General features: G+C 39.0%; 1 protein-coding gene across 1 annotated transcript in view; it reads right to left on the bottom strand.

Moving 5' to 3' along the window:
- Positions 1-7,793: 7,793 nt before the first annotated feature.
- The window catches only part of SP4 (Sp4 transcription factor), a 29,380-nt gene continuing 17,464 nt past the window's right edge, over positions 7,794-19,709 (bottom strand). Inside the window, exons 4-6 of the mRNA XM_036404416.1 lie at positions 13,931-14,159; positions 13,497-13,696; positions 7,794-12,425 (exon numbers count right to left, since the gene is read on the bottom strand). Coding sequence (XP_036260309.1) covers positions 12,178-12,425; positions 13,497-13,696; positions 13,931-14,159 — 677 coding nt within the window. The 3' untranslated portion in view covers positions 7,794-12,177. The remainder of the gene's footprint in view (positions 12,426-13,496; positions 13,697-13,930; positions 14,160-19,709) is intronic.

The following is a 19,709-nucleotide window of genomic DNA, read 5'->3' as shown; positions in this document are numbered from 1 at the left end:
GAGAAGGTCAGCCTGCTTGTGGCAAAGGTCAGCAACGGGAGGTAAGAAATAGCAGCAATTGCTGCCATTAGCATAAGCATGACTCCATCGGTAGAAGGATGGGAGGGAGAAGGGGAGCTGTGCTTTGTACAACTGAAGTGTTCACAGACTTTCCTGTTGGACACTACATTCATGAAAACAACTCATTTGCTACAAATATTTTAACTGGGAAAGTTTTATACAATTCTTGTAGTTCTAGTTCTCAACACAGATGTCACAGAGGCAGTACAGCAGAGAAATCAGTGACCTTTGTCAAAGTAAATGACAAGAAGATCTTCAAAACCATTCACAGTCAAGGGAGAAGAGGTCAGGAAAAAGACTGACACTATTCTTAAACTATTAAGACTTTATTAACTATTAACTATTCTTAAAATGCATCCAACTTACTGGATAAAAGATACACTTGGAGCCTCACGGTGATGCAAAGAAAAGATGCACCAAGAATTAATTTTTGAACCTGTTCTGTTGGTCAAACCAAGGCTATGGAATCAGTCTGAGGTTTTGTCCAACTCTTGTTCCCTCAAGAAAACCAATCAGACAACTTTTTTGTTTCAGACTGACACTATATTCCATCGAGAGACGACACTCTCACTGCCTTGGTTGCTGGTCGCTCTTCAGGTTTCAAAATAACAAACCCTTCGGAACTGAAAAGAAGAAGCACAAACCCGCTGCATTTCCCCACTACCCACCCCAGGAGAGCGGGGAAGAACACCCTGAAATTCCCTGCGAAAAGCCCCGATGGGCCGGCAGGAGGCACCCGCGGCGGCCGCCGGCGCTGCCCGGCCGCTGCCTCCCGCGGGACCGCGGCGCAGGGACAGAGGGCTCGGCTGGGGAAAGGGGGCTCGGCCGGGAAAAGGGAGCTCGGCCAGGGAAAGGGGGCTCGGCTGGGAAAAGAGAGCTCGGCCAGGGAAAAGGGAGCTCGGCCAGGGAAAGGGGGCTCGGCTGGGAAAAGAGAGCTCGGACAGGGAAAGGGGACTCGGCTGGGGAAAGGGGGATCGGCCGGGAAAAGGGGGATCGGGCAGGGAAAGGGGGCTCGGCTGGGGAAAGGGAGCTCGGCCGGGAGAAGGAGGCTCGGCCAGGGAAAGGGAGCTCGACTGGGAAAAGGGAGCTCGGCCGGGAAAAGGGGGCTCGGCCGGGAAAAGGGGGATCGGCCGGGAAAAGGGGGCTCGGCCGGGGAAAGGAGGCCCGGCCGGGACAGGGGGCTCGGGGCCGGCCCCGCTCACCTGCCGCTTCCGGGGCCGCCTCGGGAGCCAGGCTGGGGCCCGGGACGCGGCTCCGCTGCCGCCGGCTCGAGCATTTATTGCCCCACGCACACACCCCTCGCCGCCCCGTCCCGTCTCTCCGCTCACCGCGTTCCCGTCTCCCTGGCGGTGGCTTCCCGGGCCCTTCCCGCCGCCGCAGCCGGGGCACGGCGCTGCTCGCTCGGCCGGCGGAGCGGAGCGGAGGCGGCCCGGTGTCTCCGCCTGGACGGAGCCCGTGCGGGAGGGGCCGGGGCGCAGGGCACGGCAGCGCGGCCGGGTTTCAGGGAATTCGGGACCGTTCGCAGCGCCGGGTCCCTACGGAGCAGCACTGGTGCATCCTCCCCCGCGCCGCCGGGAACGTGTGAAATACGAATCCCCGTCTCAGCATCTCTCTCTCCGCAAATGTGTAGAAAAGTGCCAAAAATTAACTGTTTGTTGCCTGCTCGTACCTGCTCCCCGGCGCGCCCTGAGGACGACAGGACAGCGCGTCCGGTGGGAGTTGTTAGACACAAACCAGACCACAAATGACCGGCTCCCACTCCAGAACAACCATTGGGACAGGTCCCACTGGATCCTGCTCCTGCTGCTGCGGGGACACAAGGACAAGGGGCTCAGGAGGAAGCAATGCGCCGACAGCGGTTTTATTCGGGCAGCTCTTAGTTAAACTTCAGGCCATGAGAGCAGCAACTGCCTCTTCCACGGCGGTGGGAGGACAGCTGCTTTCTGAAGTTACGCTCATGTGCAACAAACATTTCCTACCGGGATTTAAAACTGCTCCTCAGCTTGCTTTTTGCAGAAAAAAATCCTCCAGGTCACTAGTGTTTGCCTTCACAGCTGCTAAAGCTGCCTAACTGTATCTGACTAAGCACAAACAAAACACAGATATTTTCATAATACATGTTTTCAACCCAGTGAAAGCAAAATATCTGTGGATGTTTGAGAAAAACACCCATTACGCCAGCTGCAAAGAAAGTCAGCTTCACTTGGTGTGTGACAGATTTCCCTCTGAGGTTTTTTCAGTTTGGCACTTAGAGGCTGCTCATGTCTCTACTAGCTCATGGTGGTCTGCCAAGCTGTAGAGCATCTCTGTAGACAGCCACTCATCCCAGAAAAAGTTGAATGACTAATGCAAAAGCGCCCTTTTAAAATATGTGCCTGCTCTTGGCGTGGGCATCTAGAGACCTCTGTGATCATGGCATTATTTTCAAGAAAATATCTAGAATGGAATTGTGAGTTGAGTCTACTACCAATGTACCTTAGAGACCAGTACCTCTGAGTGCACAGAGCCCTGTGCTGCTGCATGGGAGCTCTCTCAGGAGCTGAGCACTAATGGTGAGGCAATGCCCAGCAACCCACCTTGTGCGAAGCTGCTGCCCCACAGACCTCTGGAGATGGCTTGCTTCCTTTGTGCAGAAAACTGTAGTGCTGTTTGGTGAATTTTACTCTCCTTATTTTGCAGCACACAGGACATTACATTTCTTCCCCTGGTTTCTTTTCTATGAGCACCTTTGTTCTTATGTTCTATGAGAAGGCGATTACTTTCCCCTCTGCAGGGGTCAGCCAGAATTCAGCAGTGTTGCTAGGGCTTGGAGCTTGGCTTTCTCACCAGTGCCATCCATTTGCTTTTCATGCTTCACTTGGTCAACATTCAGCATGTAACCAACTTTCAGAGCACTTTTCACCTTTCTCAAGGAAACAGAAACTTTTTTTTTTTACTTCTCTTGCTCTTTGGAGACATTGATCTGTGTGATATAGCTCCTCACAGCTAAGCTTGATCTACATCTCTTTTCTGGAATCACAGAGTGGCAGAGAAAACACCTGTCTTGGTGTAAGTGCAGGGGTTTTTCCAGGCTTCTCCAGACGAACCTGCCTCTTGGGTCACAGCCAGAGGAGTCTACAAACTTAAATGGGCACTGATGAAAAAAAATAATGTATGTATGTATTTATGAATGTATGTATGTATCTCTCGCTCTCTCTCTCTCTCTCTCTCTCTCTCTATCTACCTATCAACCTACCTACCTACTGAAGGCATGTAATTTCCCTATTTCCTGTGGTGAAATAAAAGAAAACATGCTTTAAAGAAAACTTAAAATATCTATAATTAAAAAAGGATGAAAAATCCTTAAAGTTGACCCAAAGTCTCTTTCTGACTTCTGTAACCTCAGTGACTGTCCTCATAATTTGTCCTCAAGATTTACTTGCCTTATTCTTTTCTGATAATCCTTTTGTTTCTTTAAATCTTATCTCAAATATTCAGCAGAAAATCTTCTAGGAGTGCACTTCAGCAAGAGCATGGGTAAAAGCTTTGGTGCAAATTTTCTAGCCAGCTACTGCAGCTGTAGCACAATGAATACATATATTCAACCCAATATATAGAGTAGATATTTGAATTTCTTAGTTGGCCAGTCAGATGGACAATTAACAGATTGTTAACGGACAAATTCAACAGTAACTTGAGATCATAATAATACATTTTGAGGGATATAAGATGACAGTTGACTAGATCTAAGTGAAAAAGATATTGATCTCTAAGATCTCAGCGAAGTAGTATAATAGATGCTTTTGTTCTCTGAAATTAAAAAGGTTGGCACCTTCAAAAAGTAATTTTCTGATCCTTATTAAAAAACTGCTTGTAGAATTTTCATGGAAAGCTTTGTTTAGTTCAGCTGAGGGATCACGTGGTACATTCTGTCAAGTCATTCAAATGAAGGGGTACACAGAGATTATTGTGGTACATGTATTTTTATTTCTTCAATATGACAAAAGATAATCTCTAAATTCTTTTTCTGAACCTGTTTGAAATCTGTTATTATCTTCCACGATAACTTTCACTTTTGATTTTCCTCCATGTATCATTGCTGTCCAACTGGAAGGGGTTTGTTGCAATAAATATTTGTCTCAGTCAGCTTATTTTCACTGCATGTGTTCCTGTGTGTTTGCTAGATATCTCCTCAAGACCACAGACGATGATTTCTTTTTGGTTTTTTTTTTGTTTGTTTTTGTTTTTGTTTTTGTTTTTTTTTCCTGCAGGGCACAAGCAGAACTTGAAAGAATGGAAGAGATCAAATAGAGACAGGATTAAATTTAGCATTTTTGTGGGTAATGCCTCTTTACGTATTGGCTTGTTACATACTCCATTGTTCTCTAACTCTACTCTTCACATGCATATTAACATGTCAGATACCACAATTAATTAGATAACAATCTAATATAGACTAGAGTTCTTAAGAGTGAGAAATTTTATTCTAACAGTGTGGTAACAGACTACTGTGCTAAAACAAGCAGAACATAGAGGCTATTGAACAGTTACAACTAAAGGAGGAACAAGGGTGCAATCACTAATTATTGCTGGCTAAATAGGAATAATAAGTAGCAAGGTGATTTTCAATGCCAAACTAATTTTGAAATCTACAAGTGTAAAAATAGAAGACTACCCAAAGGTTTCAATCTTAGTTTCAGAAAAAGTCTTCAGGCACTTATTTCAAAAAAAGTGAAACTTAGATAGGCGAATGTAGAAGTGTGGATTGTGTTTAATGCAAAAGTCACATTTACTACAATACTTTTGAATTACACCACTTGAATGTTTTCAGTAACTTAACATTGGATGCCAGTGAAACCAGTTCCACTCATATTTAAGAGCAGGAGCTTAAATGTATGATTATTTCACATCTTAAACTCTTGCCACTTAAACCAGAGTATTTTTATTCCATCAAGGCTACCAACTTTATTTCTGTGTAGTTTCATGCTGTTATAAAAGAGGAAGAGAAAAAAAAAGCTGAGGGAAATTGAATTTTTTCTGTGTACATAGAAATATCTCTCTGGTTTATGACATTCTGTAAAAATTGATTGCTTCTCTTAATGTAAACAGATGGTGACATCCAGGATGATTGACATTTACTGTGTCCATGCACGGCTCCCAGGGGAATCTACTTGTAACCATATTCTACTCTGTCTGCAAGTCCAGCAGTTAGAAAAATAAACACTATCAAGAATTTCCACTTTCAAAGACCTTTCAATAGTGACTCTACTGAGTACACTGTGACTTCTGCTCAAGATAGAAAGAAGCTGCCAGCACCATGTGCAAGGCCAGTGTTGTGCCAAAAGTCAAAAGCATAAAAAAAATGTATATTTGCAAAGGGAATATCCTACCTATTCTCCACCTTCTTCTATGGCTCCATATGGTAACTACTAATGGTAACTACTGCTTTTCATGTTCGTGTACTATCATTTTAGACTCCATTCAGGTTTCTTTTAGTACTTCAGTCTCCTATTTTGTAATGTACTCTTTTTTTTTTCCCTACTTAAGTATTTTATGACCCTTCTCAGCCCACTCTCAGGTAATTCTTGCCTGCTTCAATGATCTTGACTTCTTTTCCCTTTATGAGCGGCAGTAAGCTTAAGTGACTGCTGTCAATAAAAATGGAACTTTAGGGGCAAAAGGTAAACCAACCAGCATCCTGTTTAGCTACCTCTTTTTCTCCTTTAAGTAAACACTTCTTCCACATCTAGTTATGGAAGTGTCCAGCTAGAAATTACATAAAATGATGAAAAAACTGGCATGCCTAAGCAAAAATTGCAACAGTACAAAAGTAAAATGTGTGACTGGAAAAAATTAGCTCACTTGGTTTGGCTTTCACTTTCTTGGCTGTTTCCACTTACCTGTTTAATTTTGCATATTAATCCCTTAGATTTTTAAAACTGTAAACAGAGAATCTATATCTGCAAGACTGAAGTAGAACTGACAAAAATGATATAGCAAGTGGATAGTGTTTTATATACTTGTTGATGTACAAACTCAAGAACCTTCAAGTCCTGAAAGATGTACATGTCCACTTAGCAGACACACATATCAGCATCAGTTTAAGTTAGGAAACTGAGCTGTGAAAGTAAATCAATACCTTGTTAATTCACTTACTTTAAAAAAAAATCTGGATGTGTCTAGGTCTATGCAGAGAATGCTTCTCTTGCTACTTGCTTCAGTAGTTTTAAGAATCTTTCAGAACTTTGACAAATGTGTCAACACCAAAAGGTCAGACAGCTTTAAGATTGGGTTCTTCCTTGAATTTAGTCCAAGACTTTCCTTTAAAATACATACAAGTGACACAAACCTATGCATTCAACTAAAAACAACATAAAAATAAATGCTTAACAGAATTTTAGATCAGCAGCCCAAACATTTTTTGATAAACGTTCCCTGCCCTGCAAACTTTTATTTTAAACTGTAGCTTGGACTAAACTTCCATAATATGTGGGGATAGAACAGAGATCTCATTCAACTGAAATACTTTCCAAAGGATTTTGCCAATATAAATATTTAGGAAAGAGTACTTCTTTTGTCTGTCTATATGTTTCTGCAATGTATTTAGCAAGAAGCAAAAGGTTATTCAAATAAAAAGCTATAGCATTTGAAAAGGCAATGAGAGAGGTCTTAATGGCAGCCTAGGCTAGGATACAGTACAGATGCATGAGGGAACAGATGCAAGAGAGAAAGTGAAAAATTCCAGAAATGGTGTAAATTATGTACCTGAAAAAGAAATCTCTGAATATTTATGGTCTCCAATACGCTTCAGTTAAGAACAGTTTCTCCTTCCCAGGACAAATTATAAATGTTGAAACATTCTTTTATTTTTAAAGGTTGTGCTAAAATATTGTTGTAAGAAATTATTAAATGCTCAAGGCTAGGCATTTTCCATACACAGAAGTAGAAATTTTAGATAGAAGTTTGAATTTGTATATTATGAATCTTATATTGCACACTGCTGCTCATGTAAGTCAAAGAAATGCCTATGTTCCTTGACCTGGAAATTTAGAAGTTGGCAATTTTGGGTACTTGCTATGGAAACCATCCAACAAACCATACTAAACTGAATAGAACAATGCCCATCACTATATCAACAGTAGTTGGGCACAGCACCAATCCACCTGCTTGTGATAGCTTCTGGTCATTTTTAGTGAGGCTGTTCTAGAAAAGGTATCTCGCTGCCTCTCTCCATGGAAGGTATTCTAGCAAGCAAAGATAGCACATGCTAGCTCTAGGTCCCCACAGCACTTCCATTTTCATTGTCAAATCTCAGGATATCAGGAATGATGCAAGAAGCTTTGGGGAAAGGAAAAGGAATGGGAAGCAGGGACACAGAAGGCATTAGGAAGTTCAATATGAATTAATCCTGATATTTGCTACCTAGCTGTACAGAAAATGAAGCTAATAGAAAAAATATAAAATGCAACTTTAGATAATTTTAGCAATGGTAGGGAATTTACAGTTGTGGACAGAAATACTCAGTTTGGTGTCACACCTCATGATTCCCAGAGTAGAACGATCACATTTGAAGGACTAAAAGGGTAAAATGTAACATGCACATTCATCTTTATGTCCTTATGTAAGAGTTTGTTATTTTCTGATACTGTATATTTGAAATGGTGTAAGCAGAGGACTACTCTCACCAGTAATGTAGAATTTGCTTCAAAACATACCACTGCCACAATACTAAAAAATTGGTCAATAAAGACATATTAGTTGGTCAGATGTCCATTTACTTTGAATTACAACATAAATTGACTTCAGAAGTTTGACATTCAAATGGAAGCTACTGAGACTTTAACAGGTATTTAATCAAACATATAATAAAGATAATATATTTTATATCTCAGGAAAGATTATTCTGTTTTGCAGTACAAGGTTAGAAGTCTCAAATTATAAATTCATCTTTTGGAAAATGGAAGGAAGTGGCCCTCTTTTGTGTATATGTGGTGGTCAGGGACATGTTTTAGTGGTGGGATTTGCAGTGTTAGCTTTTCATTTGAGCTCAGTGATGTTAAAGGTCTTTTCCAACCTAAATGATCCCATGATTCTCTATGTATTTCTTCCTTTGTGAAACAGCATTACTTATTTACTGCAAAAGTACAGTAAAGTACATTAAAATTTTTTGCATTAAAAAAAAAAATTAGTATAACATTATCATTAGCAATTTGGCATACCATGAAAGTTATTTTAGTATAACACAATGCAGGAGCCTGTTGACATTTCACTAGGAAAAGTTCAATATATTTTCTATGAGTTGAAGTCCGTACTTTCAGGTTTCCACCTATTTGTTATATTCATCCCCTGTATGCAACACAGTGACACTTTGATTATTTATCTCTATCAAACTGAATTATCTTCCATTTTCTAAATTTGTATTTTAGCTCTGTGTGTGTGTGTGTGTATGCACATATTCCTTACCTTAGGAAACTTTCCCTGTGGTTATTCCTTTGGTGTGTTCAGGAACAACCGTAGCTTCCATTCGCAAGAGCTGAACAAACCCCACAGAATTCATGCTGAGCTAGAATCTGCTGGTTTAATTCCCTGCTGGGAGTCTGCCAGTTGGGAAACGCTGACCAGCAAGTACAGGTCTTAATTACACAAATCCAGAAGCTGCTGCCAACCTTTCTCCATTGAGAAGCATTTGTTTTCTAGTGTTCTTCTTGAACAGATTATCATACAAACATTATTTATTGCTGCTTTATATTGTAAGCAATTAAATGAAGAAACCTTTTAAACTCAAGGGAATTTTAATAGGTTACTTGCAAAATGTTATTGCAGGCAACAACTTGTACATGATTTTAGTTCCAAACCCACCAAAAAATTATACAAATCAGCATTGTAAAAGTGTCAGATTAATGCCTTACAGGCTTTGCTGGCAGAATTAATTTCTAAATTCTAGATGTGGGGAAACATTACTCTCATTTTTTTCCTTTTCCATTTTTTTTAGAAAAATTTACAAGTGAAATATTACTACAAAACTTTTTTTTTATAAGGAATTTTTGCAAAACATTTACATTTTTACCATCAACTATTTTTCTGTTTCAAAATCATTATGTAGATTTAATACCCTATGCTGCACATCAATTCTTGCGGGATGACAATTCAGTGACATGCATAAAAAAACACCACAAGGCATTAAAATGAAGACTTAAATACAAATATTGTTGCAATAAAACAGTTATAAAATTGAAAAATAGGACCTAAACATCATGCTTACTTAACTTTGACAAATTAACTTTTTCTCCTAGATTACACACTTTTATTACTGCTCTCGTGAAAGAATGTGATAAATAATGACTTAACACCAATTGCTAATGTAATCGGCAACACATACACAAACCTAACCAAAGAAAGTATATTGTAAGAAAAAAACTATTCTAACACTGGAGTTCTACCATGGTAAATACACTTTGCACTGATAATTACAATAAAGCAAAATTTTTAATGGTGGCAAAGGGAATGAACAGTGAAATGCCATTAAACAAGATACTACTGCACATCTGTGCCCTATTACTTACAACAGCTATATCCCACTGAGTCAAATAAAGGACATTGAAATTTACGATCCTTTTAAGACAGAAAAGTGGATTCAGAATGGTATGCAGAACAGACTGGCAGAATGTTTCTAATTCCAGCGGTAAAATGTGCACCTGCTAACACAAGTTAATGTACTTGAGATGCTATGAAGCCAACCAGATTTAGATTTGGATACATCTATAACAGGGATTCATTGCAGATTAAAAATTACTTCAGTTTCCTATCTGCATACATAAGTATGCATGAAAAAATTACATATGAAATGGTTGTGCAGAATGCTTGTAACTTCAGTTTACAAAACTGTTAACTTTTAGGAAATATGATATTAACATTAGGAAAGTTCTTCTTTGCATAAAGTAATGTAGAGCACTGATTGTGAAGCATAATGATAAAATAGATCTTTGACGTTTCATTTCCTTTATAATAAAATTAACAGTTAATACTACCTAATGTTCATCTGTATTAAATGTAACACCTAATTGCTTCTGATGTTTTAAATCCAGATACATCAGTTAAGAGTACTTTAAATAAAATATACAAAATAATGTACAAAACCCAACTAAAATTTAAAGACTCTGTTACAAGTCTAAAAAAGCTTTAAGAAACTTGAAATTTATAACCACAGTGTAAAATTGTTTTTCTTTAATCTCAAAGCTTTTTATGTAAACTGAAAGTATAAAATACCCTCAGCTTAGTATTTTGCTACAAAGGGCTGGCCTAAAGTGTACACAGTGTAAACAATGGCATTTCTTTTGCTTCAAAAATACAGAAAACACCACAAGATTGATAAATTGTTCAGATGAGAAGTATATGATCTTTAGGGAATGCACAGGGTACCTGTTACGTCTTACAAACCAACAGCTACCACATACATTCTTCCTTTCATAATTTGTTGGGGAAAGAAAAACATCTTATTCTTCTTGCACTGTACTTCCTTCAGTTACATTAAAATATTTTGGTGTATAAATCTTCTTAAAAACTGGTCATGAGAATTTATTAACAAGTGACTGTAGATGTAAAAGGTTGTATTTATGCCTAGGGGAAGTAATTAAAAATCCTGAGTATGAAATATTTGGCCATCTTTCCTCCTTGTACCTACTACTAACTCTCACATAGAAAATGCAATTTTTGTTGTTGTTTTTTCTTTTACTTTTTAATATTTCCTCTATATTCACTGTCATATCTGAAAATTTAACCAAAACTTTGAAACCAAAAGTCATGTCCCAAAAAGATGATAATATTTCTCTTTTCCCAGTTTGTTTTTTGGTTGGAGGATCAATATAAGACTTCATAGGTAACAGATATTTATTACCAGCCTACATACTATCCTTGAAAAGTGGTGGTAATATTTGAAGGGAAAGAGAAAATGTTTACTTACTTCTTTCCTTATTAAAATGTGATAATTATTTTTTTTCTTTGGCTATTAAGTCAAAGCACAAAGAACTCAGCACATTAACCACAACATAATAAACTAGTATTTACAGAGAGGAGATACTGGACAACACTCAGTTGTCGGATTGATTTCCATGAATTCTAACAAAATTAAAACAATCAAACACCTAAGCTCGAGTTTTTAAGATTCAAGTTATCTATGAGTTAGAAATGGGCCACAGATGTTTTAAAATACAGAATCATAGAATCACAGAATGGTTTGGGTTGGAACGGACGTTAAAGATCATGTAGGTCCAACCTCCTGGTCATGGGCACATGGGCAGGGAAATATAAAATGAAACTAATTACCAAAAATTGACACAATTTTTTTTTGTTCTACATAAAGGTACCATTACTTTTGTAAATCGTATGTTAATATCTTTCTATGGTTTTATCTTTCCTACTGTTTACACTAATTCTACATAGCCTAGCTCTCCACATGAAGAGAGGAATTAGAACTCACTGATTGTCATTTATACACACTACTATAATGTAGTAGTCAAAATTAATCTGAGGCCCACCTCAGAATCACTTTGCAGCATGCATTCAGCTGCTATTTGAGTAATTCCAAAATTTGAGAAAAGATGGCCAAAATTAACCAATGTGTTGTATGGACTGAGCAAAACCCAAAAATATATCCACTGTTCATCCTGTGTTCTGTTTTGCGGCGGGAAAAGGATGCTCTCATTAAAATTCTACAAATTTATGTTAAAAACAAAGTGCCTTCATCAAATGGTATTAATCCTAGTCAAGGTCCACCCAGTTTTACATTGATACTATCAGATTTTATAAACACATTAACATACAGTGGTAAAATAGGGGGGTAAAGTTCACTTAAAATCATTACAGAATATACAGATATATAACTAAAAAAGTACAGTATGGAAATATTATTCCTCTATCTGTTTATCCAGTCATCAATTTGCGCTGTTTGTATTTTTGAAATTTTTGTCTTGTTGCACCGGTGTACACTTCCCTTGCTGACCCTCCAATCTGGAACACTTACAGAAGTCATGACTGAAAAAAAGATTTCCTGCTCTGTAATCCACTTTACCAGCCCACTTCCATATCCTGAAAGGTATGTAAACTTAAGTGCAGCACTAGGTGTCCATATAAATGATCCTTTCAGAATTCTTCCATGTTTGTTGAAACATTAGGGGTTGCTGGGTTTGAATCTTGAGAAATGGCAGCAACAGTGACAATTCTTGGAGAACCAAGAACCTCAGTAACTGAAGAGTCCAGTTCTCCTGAGGTAACAATAGCAAGGGCTGTTCCACCACCCTTCTTGTTTTGATGAGTTTTGACATGTTTCGAGAGATGGTCACTTCGCATAAACCTTTTAGAACATTCTGGGCATTCAAATCTCTTTTCACCTTTTTAAAAAGAAAAAGAAAACCAACATGTTACTGAAAGAGAGCACTGAACACTGCTTATCATCTGAATCTCACCCTATTCTATTCAACACTCAAAGTGTCTTTATAAGGACACCTTTTCCATCTGTCTCATTTCTAGGTGTGTTCTGTTCAGTCACAGGCTTTTGGCCACCTACTCCCCACTACTGAAATGTTCTCAACAAGTATTTGCTATGCTGTGATCATCTGATGAGAAGTTTGCATTTCAGGACACCAGAGAATTTTCATAAACTTCCATAAACCTACCAGAGCAAGGGAGGTAAAAGCACTCAAAGAACAACTTTTTAAGAAGGCTTTTTAAATTTAGATTACACCAGTGGGAAACAAATTCAGAAACACGAATTCCAATGTTCCACAAAGATGTATGAAATCTACACCAAGAGAGACAAATTCAATTTACCAAAAGGTCCTGTTACTGTTCAAACGTAATTAGTGCTTAGACATCAGGTGCTCTAAGTTAAGGGAGAAGGGACAGGGAGGAGGAGACACTCTCCTGGGGATAAAAACATGAAGGCTGATAAAATTTTTCAGCTTTTAAAACACCAGCTCTTCCATTCTGAACTGTTAAGAGATTTTGTTTAATCAGTTCCCACTTGAAACTAGGAAATTTCCCAAGAAGACAAAATCTAGTGTATGGACTAGGCTAATACATTTCTTAAGGACTGAGCTAATCCAAGTGAGGAAACAATAACCCTGGTCCATGGCCAAATCTATGTGCCTGACCTAAATTTGTTACATTTAGACCAGGCACTAGCTAATGTACATGAGCTATCTATGATGAAATGGTCATCTCTTTCTAGCCTATATACAAAAGAACAGTTGGAATAGATCCCTTTATATTTATATGATTTCACAGTCAGCCTAAATTAATGAAAACTGGAATCTACCACTTCCTTATTTTAAAGTTACTTTTTTCACATTTACGGGTAATTTTCAGCTAACTTAGTAAGTGAGAACCTTGATACCATTGTTTAACTATGGCCACTACAAATCAGACTTGCTTTACTATGGCTGCAGAGAGGGATGACCAACCTGTGTGGGTTCTTCTATGCCTTTGTAACTCATCACTCCTTGTGAACCGCTTGCCACAAAAGATCCAGTTGCACACAAATGGTCTTTCACCGGTGTGCCAGCGCAGATGTGCCCGAAGATGAGATGTCTTGCCATAAACTTTTCCACAACCTTCAATATGGCAGATATGCTGTTTCTTTTTTCCTGGCTCATTGCTGCCTCTAAAAAAATCATATTTAAACAGCTAAGTAGTTATATTCTAAAACATTACCAGCTATTAGGAGAAACATTTCATGCTAATAGAGGCAATTTTAATCCCCGTCTAAAAAAGCCCACACAAATGTACTTTCTAATAGAAAGCATTCAAAATCTAGGCAATATAGGACAATCTCATTCTCCAATGAGGCAAGCTGTGATAAGATGCTTAAATATATACTGATAAAAGTTACATTTACCTTCCTTCTCCCTCTCTGCAATTAGGACATGAGCAGGCAACTCTTCTCAGTCTCTTGCCAGGCTGCACTTCCTGGTCAGAAGCTTGTTGAGCTTGTTGAAGCTGCACTTGTGTTATCTGATCGGGACTAACAGCACCAATTGCTGCATTAGCAATGCCACCTACTGCTACGGTTACAGGAGCTATTGTGGCTTGCTGTACTTTTACTCCATCCTGTCCTTGCTGTTGACCTGTAAAACAAAAATTGTTTGTACCTTTTATTAGTCATTTCAATAAGTGAAATGCACAAATAAACTTTACACATTTACATTAGGTGGACAAAAATCCACCTAATGTTAAGGGAAGCCACAAACAAAATATTAAAACCAGTAATTTTTCTGAAGTTCACCTACCTGCTAGTTTAATGTAATTTGTTATTTAAACAGCACAAGACTCCAAATTACTGACTGATACTAAGAAAAATTAACTAGTTTAACAAATGTATTCTTTTTCTTAAAAGCTGAGATAGGCAAAATCTTACACAGAAATATAGTTCAGTCAATTGCCAATTAATGTCTCCCTAAGAACCTTTGAACTGTATCTGCATTCAGAAAACTACAATTAGCTAATTAAGAAGTTGTTTTATGGCACTTACAGAATTTTCACTTCTCTTACAATCTGACTTGAATCAACATTGAGCCAGAAAGGAACTTTTGAATGAAAAAGAAACTTAGGACTAGACTTGAACAAACTAACATACCAAAGCTTTTTTGAGACTGTTGTTTTGCAGGACTCTCTACGCAGGATGGTGTAATCCTGGTTAGATGTATAAATGGGGGACAAGAAGCAAGAGCAGCCTTGGGGAAAGAGATCTGGTGTTTGGGTTGATGGCAAGCTGAAGATAAGTCAACAGTGTGCCCTGGCAGCCCAAAGGGCCAGCTGTACCCTGGGGTGCATCCAGCAGAGCACAGTGAGCCAGGTGAGGGAAGTGACTGGGAAGTGACTGCTCTGCTCTGCTGTGCACTGGTGCAGCCTCACCTCGAGCACTCTGAGCTGGTTTGGGTGCCTTAGTGGAAGAAGCACATCAAACTGTTAGAGTGAGTCCAGAGGAGGGGACCAAGATGGTGAAAGGTCTCAAGGGCAAGATGTACAAGGAACAGCTGAGGTCACTTGGTTTGCTCAGCTGGGAGAAGAGAAGGGGTGACCTCCACAAAGTCTACACCTTCCTCAAGGGAGGCAGTGGAGGGAGAGGTGCTGATCTCCTCTCTCCTCTTTCTGGTGACTGATGATAGGACATGAGGGAATGGCATGAATCTGCACCAGGGAAAGTTCAGGTAGGACATTAAGAAAAGACTCTTCACTGAGAGGGTAGGTGATCACCAGAACAGCCTCCCCAGGGAAGGGATCAAACATAATTCCAAGACTGAATCAATGAACAAAGAATTCAGCTTGATAGCATAAGTCCATTATCTCATTGGCTTTCTTGATCTAGGAAATCTGGATTACTGACTTGATATTAAAGCAAAATAAACTATTCCAATATAGGTAAGAAGTGTAGTTTCTTGAACAACAAAGCAATATTATGTTTGTTTAAAAATTAGTAGTATACAGACTTAGAAAATACATATAATAAACTGAACCTGACACAGAGATGATTTCCAGCCACAATATGACAATATGACTGAATGCCAGCCCTCTTAGTAACAGGACTGGGACAAAATATAATTAGATGCTGCCATTTTCAAAAATTCACTGTCTTCATACAACTGTGAAGTTAAAGGAAATACCCCTTTTTTCACCTTATTTAGAGAGTGTAACAGTCAACCAGAATTCTTTAGAGCAGAATACAATATTTAAGATTGCGTAAATACTAGTCCTCAGTATTGAAGCATTCATTTAAAATTTAGAAATTCCTCAGGGATAACATGGTTCAGAGATGTTTGAATGGGTTTTAATGATTTCTGTAGCATCCATAACATAACAGGCACCACCAATGGGGATAGGAAGAACACCTCTCTGAAGCCTCAAGTACCCAGCCACTGAGTGAGTTGTCACACAGCCCAGCATGGGACAATGACTACTTGGTTCACATGACTACTGAGGGGCAAGAGATGCTTGCACAGACTATCTTGTGTAACAGCCAGAGGTGAAATCTAACACACACCACCTGTGGGAACTCAGCACATCGCTCCCGATGTCCAGAGTTGCCGAGAGAACCCTTGGGGGTCTCGGAAATCCTGGAATGTTGCCAAGAGTGTTTGGTGGCTTGATTTTGATCCATCCACAGAGGTGACAGCAGTTTGAGGACTTGAGAATCACTTTAGAGTGAAGGGTGTAACAAGGACACATTTACAGGGTGAAATATAGACTTTAAGGTTTTTGCTACAGGGGGGTTATGGAGACAAGATGGAGGGATCAGGGCGTGTCTCGTCCTTCTTCTTTCTTCTTCTTGTCTTCCATCTTCTGTGGTGATGTTGGCACTTGGAGATTGGTTTATGGTGAAGGTATACTTGCCAACATGAGTGAAAAGTATTGGAAAATAAAAGTAAATATCATTTACGTAGATTTTAGTATAAGAAGACATGACCGCCCTGTCGGTGGGCAGAGTGCCCTTGGCTGCCTTGCAGATCAGACCTCTGTTGGGCAGACAGAAAATTTTGTAGATAAGAAACAATAAACAATCTGAAGATCGAAAAGCTGAAGAGTCCGGACTCGTCCTTTAAAACGCGTGCCACCCAAGAACCACTCTACCCATGTCAGGGCAGAGACAGACAGCCGAACCGGACAACCACCTAACACCACCACATACATGCACATAGGTTAGTACTGAAGAACATGATATACAGAGAACCTCCCAAAGTGACTTGATTTGTCATCTAAAGGCTACTGCTGGCTACAGGAAATAGAATAAATCTGGTTTCTGCCTAGGTCAGTACCAGGTTATTTTCACCTGAAGCACTGATCAAATTTACACAGTTATTTCCCTTAGTTTATGACTGGAAGTTGCATCTGACCTGCCTAGATATGAATAAACATGAACTCCTTGTCTTCTTAAGAAGGCCACAAATACTGACAGACACTGAATGTTTTCAGTTCTCTGAAAAGAACAAGGACAAGCCCCTAAGAGATAGCATTTGAATCCCACTTGCTACTGGACATATCGTTAAAACAAACAAACAAAAAATCTAAAAGGATTCTGGTATCAGCAGCAAAGGAAAAATAATTACAGGCTTAACCTTGAGTGCAGTCCCCATATGTTTAGGATAGAACCAAGTCTTTATTTTCAGAATAGCAATGTAGTGGAAATATATTTATTTCCCATGCTTTAATAGGAAAGAAAAGCACTCATGATAATCCTTGAGGGAGAATATGATAGGGCAAGAAGAACATCAGGATATAAATGCAAATAGTAATATCAAGTACCTTGGTCTAACAGTGGCTGAAGAGGATACTAGATCTTCCAAAGAAAGTGCTAGTCCTGGGGCAACTCCTTGTCAGGATGTTAAGCTGTTGGAACACTGAGTGCCATAAACAGCCAGAGTAAAAAAAAAAGGCTATTTTTTTAAATATCTAATGCTTATCCTAATATGATAATGTGACTGCTTGTGATAAAAACCAGGCACACTTTCTGGTGAGCCAAAGGTAAATGAAAAGGAAGAACTTGGTCAATGTGCAGTCTTCCACAGAGCACAATCCACTCCCCATCTGTTAAATATACCCAAGGCACAAGCTCCTTTAATCCACAGAGCAGTACTAAAAATGAAGCATCTGTGAATGGTCACTACAAAAGTTAAAGATATAACAGATATTGTGACCTATTGCAGCCTCCTATTCTATTTTCATTATCAGTCACATTTTTGAGTACATTGTTAAAAATGCTACTTTTTTATTAGTCTGTTAGAAGGATTACTCCATTTATGCCACAAAGTCCTGAGACCTAATCAGTCTGTGGTCAGAACTCAGTTGAAGAGGATATTTGTCTCTTTCTCTCTGATTTTCTTGAATTGGTATTAAAGTTTTGATGCAACCTTTCCCTGGGCTGTCCTGAGGTGATTTTATGATGTGGTATCCTCATAGTCTGTATTTATGCTCAGAAATGGGCCCTGTAGCTCTAAACTAGGCCCAGAGAGACAGAGAGAGCAACGGGTAGAGGGAAAAGATGCACACATTTATCTGCAGAAACTTCATACTTACTCCCCTGAAATTCCTTTTCTCACTGACTGTGCTGCCTAGCACGGACAGCAAGAGAAAGGTAAAGCTCTCACAAAGGGCTCTCGGAGTTCGCAGCCGTGTAGCCAGGAAGAGAGCACGGAGAGTCTTTCTTTACTTTTAAACTAGCTTCCAGTTCATTAGCTGGGACGAAAGGTTTTTCTCTAGACTGTGGCTTCTTCAGAGGAACTCTTCAACTCTGCTGCTCCTGTCCAGAAGACCAACACTGCCACATCATGTCCCTCTTGGACGCTGCCTTGGCAGCTCCTAACCCGAAAAAAGCCATACCTACAAAACAAACTGTAGACTCTGAATCTGAATCTACCATCTTTTCAGAGCAAAGAGAGGTTTTATTGCTTAATGTAATTCATTCTTTTCATGTTTGTGAGTACTTTGCTCATTAAATAACAGTTTCTTCCACTTCTCTCAGAGAAAATTTACCTCCTGAACCAGCTGGGGAAAGGATCACTTAAATCTGCTTTCTAAAGAGACCCCTTCAAAAAATTCCTTCCTAAATTTACCCTAAACCAAGACAGCTGTCAAACCAAGGCTTTTCAAGTAAGATGTGAATTGTGACACTTGAACCCTGAGAAGGATGACTCCTTTTCTCATCCCATGATTACTGGTTAATATTCAGGATATAATTCTAGGATATGACAAATAGACATTTACAGAGAGGCCTGTTCAGTATTTCTAAAAATCCAATATATTTTGCTGATTCCATATGAACCAACTTTCACTGTCCAAGTAATGAGACGACCAACTCCACAAGGGTCTTCTGACACTTCTTCAGAATATTAAATACCACTGCTGACACACACTTTACCTTTCTGAACTTTCCTTCACCCACGTAAGGACGGGGCATATCTTGGAATACTACTGAGCTACAACAATTAATCTATTTATTAAACATAATACAGTGACACATTTGAGTAGAAATGATTCACAATAACCAGAAAAATAAAAATACAAAGGGGACAATGCCAAGAAGGTTACTGAGGCAGGCAATTACACTCCCCACATGGTTTCAGTTAAACAGTAATAAGTTACCTGCTCTTTAGCTAGCATTAATTAGTTACAACATTTTCTATTATGCATATTGATTTTTCTTCTTTAAATTAATCTCATGGAGTGACTATTTTAAACTCCCTTCCCTTGAATTCCACTTACTAAATTCAGAACAGAAGGTTCTGAAGCTCTCAAAATATCATACAAATTTCCTTATTTGAAAAACTAAGCCACAACATTCAATAAGCAAATCTAGTTTTTTGAGATAAAAACTATGAAGAAAGCACACATAGATTATTAATATTCTTTGTCAGAGCTTTACACAGCTATGAAAAAACACTGGGAAGTTCAGTAATGTAATTACTGGACTTAATTTTTGTTTTGAACTCCTGAGAGAGCATCCCAACAAGCTAGCACACTAGTAATGCACAGGGTAGAAATGCATCTATTCTCATTTTAAAGTTGTTAAACATAAAAGTCTTTGTTCTTTGAGAATAACAGGAGTGTATTTTAGACCAGTTGAAATATCTTTTCTCCTGAAGAAAAATCAGAATTTTTTCACAACACTGACAGAACATGCTCAA

Source organism: Molothrus ater, chromosome 1 (genome assembly GCF_012460135.2).
Source record: "Molothrus ater isolate BHLD 08-10-18 breed brown headed cowbird chromosome 1, BPBGC_Mater_1.1, whole genome shotgun sequence".
Lineage (NCBI taxonomy): Eukaryota > Metazoa > Chordata > Aves > Passeriformes > Icteridae > Molothrus > Molothrus ater.
The sequence above is the reverse complement of the archived record's forward strand: the minus strand, read 5'-3'. Positions and strand labels throughout refer to the sequence as shown.